Here is a 15538-nt window from a genome sequence, read left to right on the forward strand (position 1 = left end):
AATAATAAAATAAAATAAAAAAATAAAAATACAAAAAATAAGCCAGGCATGGGGGCAGGCACCTGTGTAGTCCCAGCTACTTGGGAGTCTGAGGCAGGAGAATTGCTTGAACCTGAGAGGTAGAGGTTGCAGTGAGCCGAGATCACGCCAGTGCACTCCTGCCTGGGCAAAAGAGCAAGACTCCGTCTTAAAAAAAAAAAAAAAAAAAAAGAGAGACCTACGCCAGACATGCTGACTCATGCCTATAATCCCATCACTTTGAGAGGCCAAGAAAGGAGGATCACTTGAGCCCAGGAATTCAAGACCAGTCTGGGAAATGTAGAGAAACCTTGTCTCTACAAAATTTTTAAAAATTAGCCAGGTGTGGTGGCTCACACCTGTAGTTCCAGCTACTTAGGAGGCTGAGGCAGGAAAATCATTTGAGTCCAGGAGGTCGAGGCTGCAGTCAGCTGTGATGGTGCCAGTGTGCTCCCACCTGGGCAGCAAAGTGTGGCCTATTTCAAAAAAACAAAATGGAGGGACCTGAAATAACTTCTACCAAAGCCAAGGTTTAAGACATTAAGCATTGTGCGAGGAACAAGGGAAATGGTTGTCAAATACAGAAGTTCCTACTTCCCAAACTTGCACAGGTACAAAGGTCACAGCAGAACTAGAGTGCATGCCACCAACAAGTAATGTCATGGCCTCTTGCATGAGGTCACTTTAGACCCATGAATGAATGGACTGGCCCAGCCTTCAGGAAGGCAGGAAGGTAACCTGCCTGACCTGAGATGCTCCTGAGGAGTGGTGCACCAGACCCAGGAGTGCCACCGTAGGGCCGCTTCTTTGCTTTAGTCATCACACACACATACAGCTCCAGAGCAGCAATGGCCTTTCCTATAACAGGAAAAAAAGCCTCTATTTAAAAAGAAATGATACCATGAAAATGTAAGATACCCAAGACTTACCCTGCTATTCCCAAGAACCCTCGTAATGGCAAAACTCCCCAAATGACACCCAGGACCACAGCAATGATCTGTCGGAACCAGTAGATCACATCTAAAAATTCATCCTGTAGAAAAGACAGAAAATGCAAGAATTATCTGGGGTGGGTGCCACAGGACAGAAAGAGGGAGGAATATTAAACCTTTATGCTAAACATATCCAGGAAATTTGTTTCCCTCCAAAGGCAACAGTATGTGCTTCCTGTTTCACCTCTTATACTAAAATGTGGTAGAAATGATACGTTTAGACATCATTAAGCGATCACTTCCAGAATCTGTGCTCTAAATCAAAATTCTGAAGCTGCATATATAATATGGCCTGTAATGAAATGACTGTGATAGTAATTGTGCTACTGGCCGCACATACCGATTAGAAGCAAAAATGCTGGAGGCAGGTGCCAGTTTATTTAAGTTTAATGGAAGAACACAGAAGACGACTCAGGTTTCTGATCTGCCCTAGATTCCAGAAACCAGTCCTTATACAAGAAAAGAAAGAAATGACACAGCAGATTAGAGACTGCAGGTTTTGCAAGAGCTGGGCAGGGCTGGGGGCAGAACAAGGGCACCTTCAGGAAATGCCTCCCATCCCCCCCTTACACGAACTTCAGGAAGGAAAATCCACTTCGGCAGCCCAGAAAACCAAAGAAATGACTGCAAATATAATACTCTTTTCAAGCTACCTGGAATCAAGCTGTTTGTGACGGCCCCTTCCAGATCATGGAGAAGAGTTACGAAGCATCCTCCGAATGGGACAAGTAAGAAGATCCTGAAGTCCCAACCAATTCTCGCACATATTTGGTGGCGTTTCTCCACCCTCACACCTCACACACACCCAGTGGGTGGTCTCAGTCTCCCCTCTTGACTCATGCTTATCAAAGTATTCGGTCCTTTACATTCAACAAGCAACAGCAGCTCAAGATTAGCGAGCCCCACTATGTGCAAAAGGCTTTAATGCACCACAGTACCCCACTTCAGAGTTATTCTGAGTTAAATGAGATTCCGCTTGGAGAGCACCTGGCACGTAGAAAGCATTCTCAGTAGAAGTCTGTTATTGTTTGTGCTAGTTAATTCGAAAGAGACAAGTAACCTACTTAAAATCCTACTGCATATAAAAGGCGGAGGCCGAATCGAATTCAGCTCCCTTTGCCGGTTCAAGCACAAGCCCTGCCCGCGAATGACAACGCCTCTCCCCGCTCCTCGCCAATTCCGCATGACTAGGGGGCTTCATCCTTAGGTCACCCTTCGGTGAGCTCCAAGCCCAGCTGTCCGCCCAGTGCCCACCAAGTTTGCTCTGACACCCTTGGGCCACCCGCCCCACTGCCCTACTCGATTGCGCCGGAACGAGGACGAGGGCAGGCCCGCGCCAGCCTTCCCGTTCCCCGAGTCCCAGCCGACTCCTCGCACCCGCGCCCTGTTCAGGCTCCACTGTACCTTGTCCTCCCAGGCCGCGTCGCTCCGCAGCACCTTACTCCAGACGGAGACTTTGAGGGCCCCGTTGGCCAGCTGCGGCTGAGGCGGCTCCTCCTTCCGCCGCCCGCCGCTCATCCTCCCGTCGCGCCGCCCGGGCCGGGCCTGGGGCGCGCGGGCTGAGCCAAACGGAGTCGGGGTCTAGGGTCTCAGGTCACGGTACAGGGCGGTTGCAGGCTCAGCGGTCCGGTCCTGCGGCGCGCTGCGGTCCCTCGCACCCGGCCAAGCTACCCGGCTCCGCGGCCTCTACAGAGCAGGCGCCGCGAAGAGAGGGGCGGTGCAACGTCGCGCGTCCTCCCGCCGACGTGCTCACGCAGCGCCAATCGGCGACCGCGCAGCCGTCCGAGTGAAACAGCGACCCGCGCCTTGGCGCAAGCGCGCTACTCGTTGCGGAAATGACGTCAGCCTCCGCCGGGCTCGCGGTAAGGTGTGAGGGGAGGGACAATCTTGGTAGAACGGTGACATGGGCGCCAGGAGGCGCTGTGGAGACAGAGGAGGTAGGGGAAAACCGAGGCTGGACATCAGCGTCGCCCAGTCGGCCACAGCTGCCCCTCGAGCAGCGAGTGGGGCAGGAGCGGCTCTACCTTTCCTTGCGACCTACTCGCCTGCTGAGCCCAGACCTTGCTCCAGGGTAGCCCCAAGCTGCCCCACAGGATTTAGCCTGCTTATTTTGTCCCCTAACCCTGCAAGTTCTGTAGGGCCTTGTTGAAGATGTTAACCCTTCTGTAATAACTAAGCATTTCATCTTGCCCAGCACCCTCTTTTGGCACACGAGAGCCCTGAAACCCCAAAAGAGGAAATGAGATTCTGAGGCCGTATAGCAAGGTGAACCCAACCGGGGACTCCTGAGCGGCAAATGCAAGGATTGGGTTAGGTGTCAGGATATCTGAGTGTTCACATACAGCGTCCTCACCATGTGCTGCGTCAATGGTTCACAAAGTGAGCTTCCGGATCAGCAGCGGCCGCATCGCCTGGGAACTGGACAGGGGCGCAGGTTCTCGGCCTCCATTCCACGCCTACTGACTCAGAGCCCCTGGGGATGGGGCTCCTTCCGGTGTTTGAACAAGCCCTCCAGGTGGTGCCAGGCGCACTGTGCTGGTAAGTCCAGAGACCATGGCACATCCCTTCTGGACAGTGGATTTTTTTTTTTTTTTTTTTTTTGTGAGACGGCACGGTCTCTGCTCACTGCAACCTCCACCTCCCGGGTTCAAGCGATTCTCGTGCCTCAGCCTCCCGCGTAGCTGGGATTACAGGCGCCCGCCACCACGCTCCACTAATTTTTTTTTGTATTTTAGTAGAGACGGGGGTTTCACCATGTTGCCCAGGCTGGTCTCGAACTCCTGAGCTCAGGCAATCCGCCCATCTTGGCCTCCCAAAGTGCTAGGATTACAGGCGTGAGCCACCTCACCCAGCCTCTGGACAGTGGATTTACAGAGACAAGTAATGTATCTGGTACCTGGGTGTGTCTGACTCCAAAATCTGTGCTCTTAACCGTTAAACTTTAAAGCTGAAAGAGTATCTTTTTTAAAGAGGTTAGAGCATCTTTTGCATACCTATCAACATTCACCTGTAATTCTTCACTTTTTGGGAGTAATAGAACCTCCCTAGGGAGGCCAGGTGCAGTGGCTCACTCCTATAATCCCAGCACTTTGGAAGGCCGAGGTGGGTGGATCACTTGAGGTCAGGAGTTCGAGACCAGCCTGGCCAACATGGTTGAAACCCTGTCTCTACTAAAAATGCAAAAAAAATTAGCCGGGCATGGTGGTGGGGACCTGTAATCCCAGCTTCTCAGGAGGCTCGAGGCATGAGAATTGTTTGAACCTGGGAGGTGGAGATTGCAGTAAGCCAAGATCGTGCCGTTGCACTCCAGCCTGGGCAATAGAGCAAGACTTGGTCTCAAAAACAAAACAAAAAACAAACAAAAAAAGAACCTCCTAGAGAGCTTTTCCAGAATACCATAGCTGCTGTTTTCCACCCCAAGCCCACCCTGACATTGTTTCAGTAGATTAAGTGGGGCTGGACCCCAAAGGTGAAACATACTGTGATCACATTACTGTCTGGAACTGGTGGAAGGGCCGTATACGTTATATCGGTCCACACCTTTTGTCCTAAGTTTCCCCATGGGTCTTGTTCTTTTCAGCCCTCCCACTTTTCTGATCCAGTTTCCCTCCCATATGAAATGGTAAAGCTTAGCCAGTTGAAGGAAATCAAAATATTTTACCCCAAACTATGGCTCCCTAGTATAATGACTATTCTAGTTTGGTTTAGTTTTTGAGACAGGGTCTCACTCTGTTGCCCATGCTCAAATGCAGTGGCATGATCAGGGCTCACTGCAGCTTTGATCTCCTGGGCTCAAGCCATCTTCCCACCTCAACTTCCCAAGTAGCTGGAGCTGCAGGCACAGGCACATGCCACCATGCCTGGCTAAGTTTTTTTTTTTTTTTTGAGACAGAGTCTCACTCTGTCACCCAAGCTGGAGTGCAGTGGCATGATCTCAGCTCACTGCAACCTCTGCCTCCCAGGTTCAACCAGTTCTGTTGACTCAGTCTCCCCAGAAGCTGGGAATACAGATGCGCACCACCACACCTGGCTAATTTTTGTATTTTTCAGTAGAGATGGGATTTTGCCATCTTGTCCAGGCTGGTCTCAAATTCCTGACCTCCAGTGATCCACCTGCCTCGGCCTCCCAAAGGGCTTGGGATTACAGGCATGAGCCACCACGCCCTGACATGTTTGGTTTTTTGTTGTTGTTTTTTTAATTTTCTGTAGAGACAGGGTCTCACTATGTTGCCTAGGCTGGTCTTGAACTCCTGGGCTCAAGCAATCCTCCCACCTCAGTCTCCCAATGTGCTGGGATTACAGGCATGACCCCCTGTGCCTAGCATAATGAATATCTTAACTTAAAAACCTAATCAAGGTGCTGGAAGAGACTTTTCCCCTATCTACATAAAGATATAACTGACCCACCAAGGAGAAGAGTTCTTGTTCCTCTCCCTGTTATCTCACTTTCTTTTTTTTTTGAGACAGAGTCTTGCTCTGTTGCCCAGGCTGGAGTGCAGTGGCGCGATCTCGGCTGACTGCAAGCTCCACCTCCCAGGTTCATGCCATTCTCCTGCCTAAGCCTCTCCGAGTAGCTGGGACTACAGGCGCCCGCCACCACGCCTGGCTAATTTTTTGTATTTTTAGTAGAGACAGGGTTTAACCGTGTTAGTCAGGACAGTCTTGATCTCCTGACTTCGTGATCCGCCTGCCTCGGCCTCCCAAAGTGCTGGGATTACAGGCGTGAGCCACCACGCCCAGCTATCTCGCTTTCTATTGCAGAAGAGAAGACAGTGTAACCACACCTGAACAGACCCTTTTTCAAGGTAGTGACTGTCTCCAAGAATAATTTAAATTCCAAAGATAACTATTTACAGGTTAATTTCTGCTTCTGATCCAGTCATTCTTCCTAATAATCATTTGTTGTCCCTCAGTAAAATTCCTTGCTCCCCCTTCCCATAACCTGTTCTACCAGGATCCAAGCCCCCATTCTTTCTGTAACCTCAAGATGGTACAGAAGCTTCTGTACCTGGCTGGGTGCAGTGGCTCACACCTGTAATCCCAGCACTTTGGGAGGCCGAGGCGGGTGGACCACCCGAGGTTAGGAGTTCGACACCAGCCTGACCAACATGGAGAAACCCCATCTCTACTAAAATTACAAAAAATTAGCCGAACGTGGCATCTGCCTGTAATCCCAGCTACTCAGGAGGCTGAGGCAGGAGAATCGCTTGAACCCAGGAGACAGAGGTTGCAGTGAGCCGAGATCGTGCCATTGCATTCCAGCTTGGGCAACAAGAGCGAAACTCCATCTAAAAAAAAAAAAAGAAGCTTCTGTACCTTATTGGTGAGTTGGGGAGCTAGGTCTTCATTCTGAAGACTCCTGTGTATTCACGTTAAATCAAATTGTATGCCTTTTCTCCTGGTAATCAATCTGCCTCATATCACTGATTTTCAGGGAAACTTCAGGGGGCCAAGAGCTTCCAAACTGATTCGTTTGGAAGTGTACCATTGTTACAAAATCTCTTTTACAGACTCCCTGCTGGCATGTAGTTCAGAAGACAAACCAATGAATCTGTCACAGAATGTTGGAAGAATGACTAGCCCTTGGCCTAGAGGTAAGTTTTCACTCTGCCAGGTCTCCCCTAGTGAAGATGTATAATGGGGAACCTGATCTGGGGGGATTAGGGAAGGCTAAACTCTGAAGGAAGAGATTAGAAGGAAAAGAGGGAGGTGAAGGTGGGAGAGAACATTTAGGGAAATGAAACCATGTGGGCTAATGGTAAGGAATGAAGCCACCAGAGGGGAAGCACAGGGAAGAATTATGCTGAAGAGTTTGCTTCTTATCTAGGGGTAGGGGAAGTCATCAGGTTTGCATCTTAGAAGGATCATGCTTGCTGCTATTTGGGGGACTGGATCAGAATGGGGGACTAGTTAAAAAGCTGTTAAAGTCATTTAGGTGAGAGTTGGTGAGGGCACTGAAGATGCAGAAAACTGGATTCAAAAGTTCTTTTTTTTTTTTTTTTTTGAGATGGAGTCTCATTCTTGTTGCCCAAGCTGGAGTGCAGTGACATGATCTCAGCTCACTGCAACCTCCACCTCCTGGGTTCAAGCGATTCTCCTGCCTTAGCCTCCTGAGTAGCTGGAATTACAGGCGCCCGCCACCACGCCCGGCTAATTTTTTTTGTATTTTTAGTAGAGACAGGGTTTCACCATGTTTGGCCAGGCTGGTCTCGAACCCCTGACCTCAGATGATCCACCCACCTCGGCCCTGCAAAGTGCTGGGATTACAGGCATGAGCCACCATGCCTGGCCCGTTCTTTTTTAAATTAAACATATTACTTATTTATTAATTTTGGAGACAGAGTCTTGCTCTGTCGCCCAGGCTGGAGTGCAACGGCACCATCTCAGCTCACTGCAGCCTCTGCCTCCCAGGTTCAAGTGATTCTCATGCCTCAGCCTCCGAAGTAGATGGGATTACAGGTGTGCGCCACCACACCTGGCTAATTTTTTGTATTTTAGTAGACATGGGGTTTCACTGTGTTACCCAGGGTAGTCTTGAACTACTGAGCTCAGGCAATCTGCCTGCCTCAGCCTTCCAAAGTGCTGGGATTACAGGTGTGAGCCACCACACCCAACCAAATTAAAAATATTTTTAAGGGCCTGGCATGGGGGTTCATGCTTGTAATCCCAGCACTTTGGGAGGCCAAGACAGGAGGATCACTTGAGCCCAGGAGCTCAAGACTAGCCTGGGCTACACAGGGAGACCCCGTCTCCATAAAAAAAAAAAAAGAAAAAAACAATTAGCCAGGCATGGTGGTGCACGCCTGTAGTCCCAGCTATTTGAAGGTTGAGGTGGGAGGCTTGCTTAAGCCCAGGAGGTAGAGGCAGCAGTGAGCTGTGATCATCACACCACTGCACTCTAGCCTGGGTGATAGAGTGAGAGACTCTCTCAAAAAAAAAAAAAAAATTGTTTTTTAAATTTTAGTAAAATATATCTAACAAAGTTTATCATTTCAACACTTATTAAATGTATAGTTCAGTGGCATCAAGTGCATTCACTCTGTTCTGCAGCCATCACCACCATCCATTTTCAGAACTTTGTCACCTTGTAAAATTGAAACTCTGTACCCATTAAAAATAACTCCTCATTCTCCCATTTCTCCAGTCCCTGGAAACCAGTTCCATTCTACTTTCTCTGTAGGAATTTGACTATTCTAATGGATATCTCATATGAGTACAGTATTCATCCTTTTGTGACTGGTTTGTTTCAGTTAGCATTATGTCCTCCAGGTTCACCCATGTTGTAACATGTGTTAGAATTTCCTGGCCGGGCGCGGTGGCTCAAGCCTGTAATCCCAGCACTTTGGGAGGCCGAGGCGGGCGGATCACGAGGTCAGGAGATCGAGACCATCCTGGCTAACACGGTGAAACCCCGTCTCTACTAAAAATACAAAAAATTAGCCGGGTGTGTTGGCGGGCGCCTGTAGTCCCAGCTACTCGGGAGGCTGAGGCAGGAGAATGGCGTGAACCCGGGAGGCGGAGCTTGCAGTGAGCCAAGATCGCGCCACTGCACTCCAGCCTGGGGCACAGAGCAAGACTCCGTCTCAAAAAAAAAAAAAAAAAAAAAAGAATTTCCTTCCTTTTTAAAGCTGTTGTATGTACATACCACATGTTGCTTACCTACTGATAGACATTTGGGTTGCTTACACTTTGACTATTCTGAATAATGCTGCTGTGTACTGGAGTGTATGAATACCTGTTCGTGTCCCTGCTTTGTTATTTTGGGCGTATTCTCAGAAGTGGAATTGCTAGATCATATTGTAATTCTATTTTTAATTTTTTGAGGAAGTGTTGTTTTCCACAGCAGCTGCAGCATTTTACATTTCCACCAGCAGTGGTTTGGAGATACACTTTTTTTTTTTTTTGAGAAGGAGTCTCGCTCTGTTGCCCAGGCTGGAGTGCAGTAGCGCGATCTCGGCTCACTGCAACCTCCGCCTCCTGGGTTCAAGCAATTCTTCTGTCTCAGCCTCCCAAGTAGCTGGGATTACAGGTACCCGCCACCATGCCCGGCTAATTTTTGTATTTTTAGTAGAGACAGGGTTTCACCATGTTGGCCAGACTGGTCTGGAACTCCTGACGTCATGATCCGCCTGCCTCGGCCTCCCAAAGTGCTGGGATTACAGGCGTGAGTCACCGCGCTCAGCCTTTTTCCGCTGTTAATAATCATCCTACTAGGTGCAAAGTAGTATTTTCACTGTGGTTTTGATTTGCACTTCCCTAGTGATTACTAATGATTGAGCATCTCATTAGGCAGTATTTTTTTTTATGTCATATTTGTTTTTTCTTTTTTTTTTTTTTTTTTTGAGACAGAGTCTCGCTCTGTCACCCAGGTTGGAGTGCAGTGGTACGATCTCGGCTCACTGCAACCTCCACCTCCCAGATTCAAGGGATTCTCCTCAGCCTCCCAAGTAGCTGGGATTACAGGTGCCCACTACTACACCCAGCTAATTTTTGTATTCTTAGTAGAGACGGGGTTTCATCATGTTGGCCAGGCTGGTCTCGAACTACTGACCTCAAGTGATGCGCCCACCTCAGCCTTGCAAAGTGCTGGGATTACAGGCATGAGCCACTGCGTCCGGCTCTAGGTCATGTTTGTATTACATTGTGAAGCTCTGACCATTAACTCCAAGAGCCATTATGTTTGCATGGGATTGGGAGAGGTCACAGAAAGTTCCAGTTGGAAGGGTCCTCAAATCCTGCAGTGTAGCCCAAGGTCATAAGGGAAGTTAGAACTTCAACAGTCATCCGAAACCTGATCCCTGTTCCTCCTCTTACCTTTCTAGGAGCAGACAAAGCTAAGCTGGCAGCCTGAGGGGAAGCCCTTGTCTAGAAGGTATTTTTGGGACTCAGACTTGTTCCCTTTTTGCTTTCACCCAAGGCTTTCCTTATCTTAGGAAGCGGGGAATCTGGCTGAATCTCAGTGAATCCATCTGGTTAAAATAAACATCTTGGGTGGTCTGAGATGGAAAATAACTTGATGAAGGGTCAGATTTGGAAGTGGGAGAGACAGATTTGGAAGTAGGACAAATTTTGTCTTTGTGAGTTTGTAGCTTTTTAGTACTAGTTGAACACATGAGCTCGGCCTTAGGGCTATTTCCCAGCTGAATGCCTCGATAGCACTGCCAGCTGCTTGGAGTGGGGTATGGAGAGGAAGGTATGTTCTGAGGGGTAACACTGGCCCCTCACAGGCACTGATGGATCACAGGTATCAGAAATCCTGGGGGCAACCACCAGCCATGGAAAGAGCACCTCTTGTTGGAATGGAGGTCTGAGATTGCATCCTGGTCTTTTTTTTTCTTTTTGGCCTACAATAAATGTCATACTAGCACTTAATGAACCCTCACTAGCTACCAGTCACTTTACTAAATGTTTTACATTCGTTTTGTTTTGTTTTTGAGACAGAGTCTCACTCTGTCACCCAGGCTGGAGTGCAGTGGGACAATCTCAACTCACTGCAACCTCCACCTCCTGGGTTCAAGCGATTCTCCTGCCTCAGCCTCCCAAGTAGCTGGGACTACAGGCACCTGCCACCATGCTCAGCTAATTTTTGTATTTTTAGTAGAGACGGAGTTTTGCCACGTTTGCCAGGCTTGTCTCCAGCTCCTGACTTGGGTGATCCACCCGCCTCGGACTTCCAAAGTGATGGGATTACAGGTATGAGCCACTGCATCTGGCTACATTCATTTTCATCCAAAACCTGGCTGGGCTTTTAATCATTTTTTTTTTTTTTTTTGAGATGGAGTCTTGCTCTGTCGCCCAGGCTGGAGTGCAGTGGCGCAATCTCGGCTCACTGCAAGCTCCGCCTCCCAGGTTCACGCCATTCTCCTGCCTCAGCCTCTCCGAGTAGCTGGGACTACAGGTGCCCGCCACTACGCCCGGCTAATTTTTTTTTTTGTATTTTCAGTAGAGACGGGGTTTCACCGTGGTCTCGATCTCCTGACCTCGTGATCCGCCTGCCTCGGCCTCCCAAAGTGCTGGGATTACAAGCGTGAGCCACCACGCCTGGCCCTTTTAATCATTAACCATTATACTAAACTCTTCTCTTTTTATACCTTTACTTGAAATTTCTCTACATTGAGTGTGGATTACTTTGGTAATTAAAATGGTAGGGCTACACTTGACCTTCAAGTTACCATAGCCTCCTGGGAGCAAAGACATCAGATGGTTCAGAGACCCTTCTTCCTCTCATCTTGTAACTTTGAAAGACAAAGACAAAGAGTTGCTGCTTTCCCAGCCCAGTAGTTTCCTGGGGATAGGTCAGTGTCCTGATAATGAATGGTGAAGGTCTCTGGAGCAAGATCATCAGAATCTCCTGTGGCATCAGTGAAGAATGCAGATTCCTGCCCAGACTCTCTGGGTGTGAGGTCTGGGAATATGCATCTTTGTAAACTTTCCTGATGATCTTGATGGATATTTAGGCTTGAGAATCACTTCTCTGGGTAATTAGGCCTAATTCTGCCACTTAAAAACTGTGTGGTATGGGGTAAGTTATTTTACAGGTTGTTTTTCCCTCAGCTGTGTGCTGAGCAAGGATAGATAGTAACGTATAGATTATCCTATTTCATCCTCCCAAGAGGTGAGTATTACTATTCCCACTTTATTGATGATGAAAACTGAAGTTTGGAGTAGTGAACTGTCTTGCCTGTGGTCACGACAGCTAATCAGTGACAGACCAAGAATTTGAAACCAGGCTTGGGTCATAGAGAAATGCCTTTGAAATCAGTAACACTGACAGTAGTGATGGTTATTTCTGCATCCTTCTTGAGTGCCACACCTTATCCTCTACAGCTCTAGTGCATAACATAGCAAGGATACAGCCATACAAGGCAGACCTGGCCTCTGCCCTATGGGAGTTTTCATGTAGCAGCTTTCTTTTCTTATTTTTTTGAGACGGAGTTTTGCTCTGTCACCCAGGCTAGAGTACAGTGGTGCGATCTCGGCTCACTCCAACCTCTGCCTCCCGGGTTCAAGCGATTCTCCTGCCTCAGCCTCCCGAGTAGCTGGGATTACAGGTGCCCACCACCATGCCAGGCTAATTTTTGTATTTTTAGTAGAGATGGGGTTTCACCATCTTGGCCAGGCTGGTCTCGAACTCCTGACCTTGTGATCTACCCGCCTTGGCCTCCCAAAGTGCTGGGATTACAGGTATGAGCCACCGTGCCCAGCCCATGTAGCAGCTTTCAAGCTAGACTGTGCTTTTAAAATCCAGAGTCCTCAGTCTTACCCCAGAGATGCTTATTCATAGGGCTGAGTTGAGGCAAAAAAAAAAAAAAAGGTTCTAAGCCTGGGGGCCATGGAGAAACTACCATTCAAAAACAGTGGAAAGGAAGAGGACTTCCCTGACCACCGGTCTAGAGGATGGCATATCCCCTCCCCACCAATCACTACCACTACCTTTATTTTATTTTATTTTATTTTATTTTTGAGACAGAGTCTCACTCTGTCGGCCAGGCTGGAGGGCAGCGGCGCCATCTCGGCTCACTGCAACCTCCGCCTCCCTGGTTCAAGTGATTCTTCTGCCTCAGCCTCCCAAGTAGCAGGGACTACAGGCGTGCACCACCTCGCCACCCGGCTACCTTTTTAAACAAAACAAAACAAAAAAAATATTAACGCAAAGTCTAAAATCGATACCCAAAAACTTGAAGCATCATCTTAGCCCTATTAAGAACAAGGGTATAGGCCGAGTGCGGTGGCTCACGTCTGTAATCCCAGCACTTTGGGAGGCCGAGGCAGGCAGATCACGAGGTCAGGAGTTTGAGACCAGCCTGACCAACATGGTGAAACCCCATCTCTACTTAAAATACAAAAATTAGCCGTGGTGCGTGCCTGTAATCCCAGCTAGTCAGGAGGCTGAGGCAGGAAATCACTTGAACCCAGGAGACAGAGGCTGCAGTGAGCCGAGATTGCACTGCTGCACTCAAGCCTGGGCAACAGAGCAAGACTCTGTACCAGACCAGGCAGATCATTAAAATTGTTTGGAAGGGATCCTAAAAAAAAGGTGGGTGTCCTTAGATTTTTTCACTCAGAGGAGCAGTTCACTTTCATTATCTAGAGTGCTTGCTCACTCCGGGGCTCATTTGAAGCTTGATGCAGAAGACACTTTTGGTTTCAGTTCCTTTTATTTTTTTTGAGACGGAGTCTCGCTCTGTCACCCAGGCTGGAGTGCAGTGGCATGATCTCGGCTCACTGCAACCTCCGCCTCCGGAGTTCAAGCGATTCTCCTGCCTCAGCCTCCCGAGTAGCTGGGATTACAGGGGTGCGCCATCCCACCCCACCAATTTTTGTATTTTTAGTAGAGATGGGGTTTCACCATGTTGGCCAGGCTGGTCTCGAACTCCTGTCCTCAAAAGTGATCTGCCCGCCTCAGCCTCCCAAAATGCTGGAATTACAAGCATGAGCCACCACGCCCAGCCGATGTGAATTGAATATTAAACTTACTTTGAAAAGCCGTAACAGCATGTGCCTATTCTGCTGAGCTCCAGGGCCAAGTGTGCAGTTTGAGAGATACTGAGAGAGAAGTGGGGGAAAATCAGGACCTTGGGTGAATGGCTGAGGGGGCTGAGGCTCTTTAATCTGGGAAACTTGAGTGAGGAGGCTCTCTCTCCAAATTCCTAATGGAGAGTGACCTGTAGGAGAGACCACCAAGATTTCGTTCACAGAAGAAACTTCTTGTGCTGAGCCCATAGCACTGTTCTAGACAGCTAGATGATACTACGTTAATGGTCACTATATATAACTGCCCACTATATTACTTCAGATAGGTTCTGGGCAGACCCGAGTAGCCCTGAAGGAAAACAGACTTGAATTTGAATTCGAGCTCCATATTTATATGGGCTATATGAGTTCAGGCAAGTATCTTAAATACCTACTCAGTTTCTCTTTAAAAAAAAAAAAAAAAAAAAAAGATGGTGTCTCATTCAGTCACCCAGGCTGGAGTGCAGTGGTCCAATCACAGCTCATCGCAGCCTCAAACTCCCAGGCTTAAGTGATCCTCCAGCCTCAGCCTTGGAGTAGCTGGGACTGTAGGCAAAAGCCACAGCCCACTCAGTTTCTTTACCTAGGTCATCTTATTTTCATGTGTGTGTGTGTACAAAAATTAAGAAATTAGGGCTGGGCACAGTGGCTCATGCCTGTAATCCCAGCACTTTGGGAGGCCGAGGTGGGAGGATCACTAGGTCAGGAGATTGAGATCATCCTGGCCAACATGGTGAAACCCCATCTCTACTAAAAAATACAAAAAATTAGCCGGGCATGGTGGCGCACTCCTGTAGTCCCAGCTGTTTGGGAGGCTGAAGTAGGAGAATCGCTTGAACCTGGGAGGCGGAGGTTGCAGTGAGCCGAGATTGTGCCACTGCACTCCAGTCTAGCAACAGAGACTCTGTCTCAAAAAAAAAAAAAGAGACTGAACATAGCACAGACCCAGACCCAGGCACACTCAGCCAAACTCAGTTTCCCACTGTTGCAGACCTTGGTTTTTATAGTTTGGGCTGCAATTAGTGTGTCATTTCAGTATGGCAGAAATGTATTAACAGCTAGTTTAAGCAAAAAGGGGAATTCACTAGCTTACATAATAGAGAAGTCTAGAGGTGGTCCTGGTTTCAGACATGACTGGAGCTTCCATCTCATAGCTGCTTCTCTCTGTGCTGGGTTCACGCTGCAGTCATGCTTGTTTCTTACCGAGAGAGGGGGAGGACAAAGTTGCCAGTTCCTCAAGGTTACATCCTCACCACTTAGCAACCCCAGAGCTTAACTGTTGATTCCAGGGAAGATTGGCCCAATGTGAGATGCAAAGGCCCCCTTTACCCTGAGTTGAATGGGATACAGAATGGAGCTGGTGAAAGGGAATGGGGGTACAGCATACACAGAACTCACAGCTGGCTACTAGAGGGAGAGTAAAAGATGTAAAGCAAAGTAAGAAGCCAGTGACTGCTTTGTCTTCAAGCCTGGGCCCTGAGCCCTGGTGGATCAATCAAAAACCCTGTTTCTGCTTAAAAAAACAAAAAAACAATTTTATTTGACAAAAGACAAAAAAGTTATTTACAGTAGTTTTTGCTCAAATAATTCAATGGGACAACTGTGCTTCTCCTCCAGGTTTATCTTACAAACAAACCCAAGCAGAGTCTGCCCCACCCCAACACCCCATTTTACATAATGGGGAAATGCCAACCAGAATTCAGCAGCATGGCTCCCTCACCCCTCACCACCCTCCACTGCTCAGTGCACTGTGGGGAGGGAAAATCCCACCTCAGCCCAATACACTTCCAGAGTTCCCTACTACAGGCATCCTGCAGCAGTTGCACCAGACCTGGGCTCACTGACAGGGCTGGGATGGAAGAGGCTGGGCAAATGGCAGCTTCAGTTAACCTGGACGAAGCCATGTTCGTTCTTCCCCACTGGGCCTCAGGAGGGTGAGGATCCCTGATCCCCCTAGGGCACACGGGGAGAGGGCATGGGAGGAAGAAGCCAGAGGGAGGCAACACAGAGAGCCC

At 48.6% G+C, this 15538-nt stretch overlaps 1 protein-coding gene across 2 annotated transcripts in view; it reads right to left on the reverse strand.

Moving 5' to 3' along the window:
* RAB5IF (RAB5 interacting factor) overlaps positions 1 to 2751 on the reverse strand; it is an 11690-nt gene extending 8939 nt beyond the window's left edge. The window contains exons 1-2 of one of the 2 annotated variants that reach the window (XM_032141838.2): positions 2415 to 2751; positions 948 to 1051 (exon numbers count right to left, since the gene is read on the reverse strand). In XM_032141838.2, coding sequence (XP_031997729.1) covers positions 948 to 1051; positions 2415 to 2528 — 218 coding nt within the window. In that variant the 5' untranslated portion in view covers positions 2529 to 2751. The remainder of the gene's footprint in view (positions 1 to 947; positions 1052 to 2414) is intronic. The other variant, XM_032141837.2, reaches the window with a different exon arrangement.
* Between the last annotated feature and the right edge of the window lie 12787 nt (positions 2752 to 15538).

This window comes from Hylobates moloch, unplaced genomic scaffold, assembly GCF_009828535.3.
Source record: "Hylobates moloch isolate HMO894 unplaced genomic scaffold, HMol_V3 SCAFFOLD_21, whole genome shotgun sequence".
NCBI classification, from domain to species: domain Eukaryota; kingdom Metazoa; phylum Chordata; class Mammalia; order Primates; family Hylobatidae; genus Hylobates; species Hylobates moloch.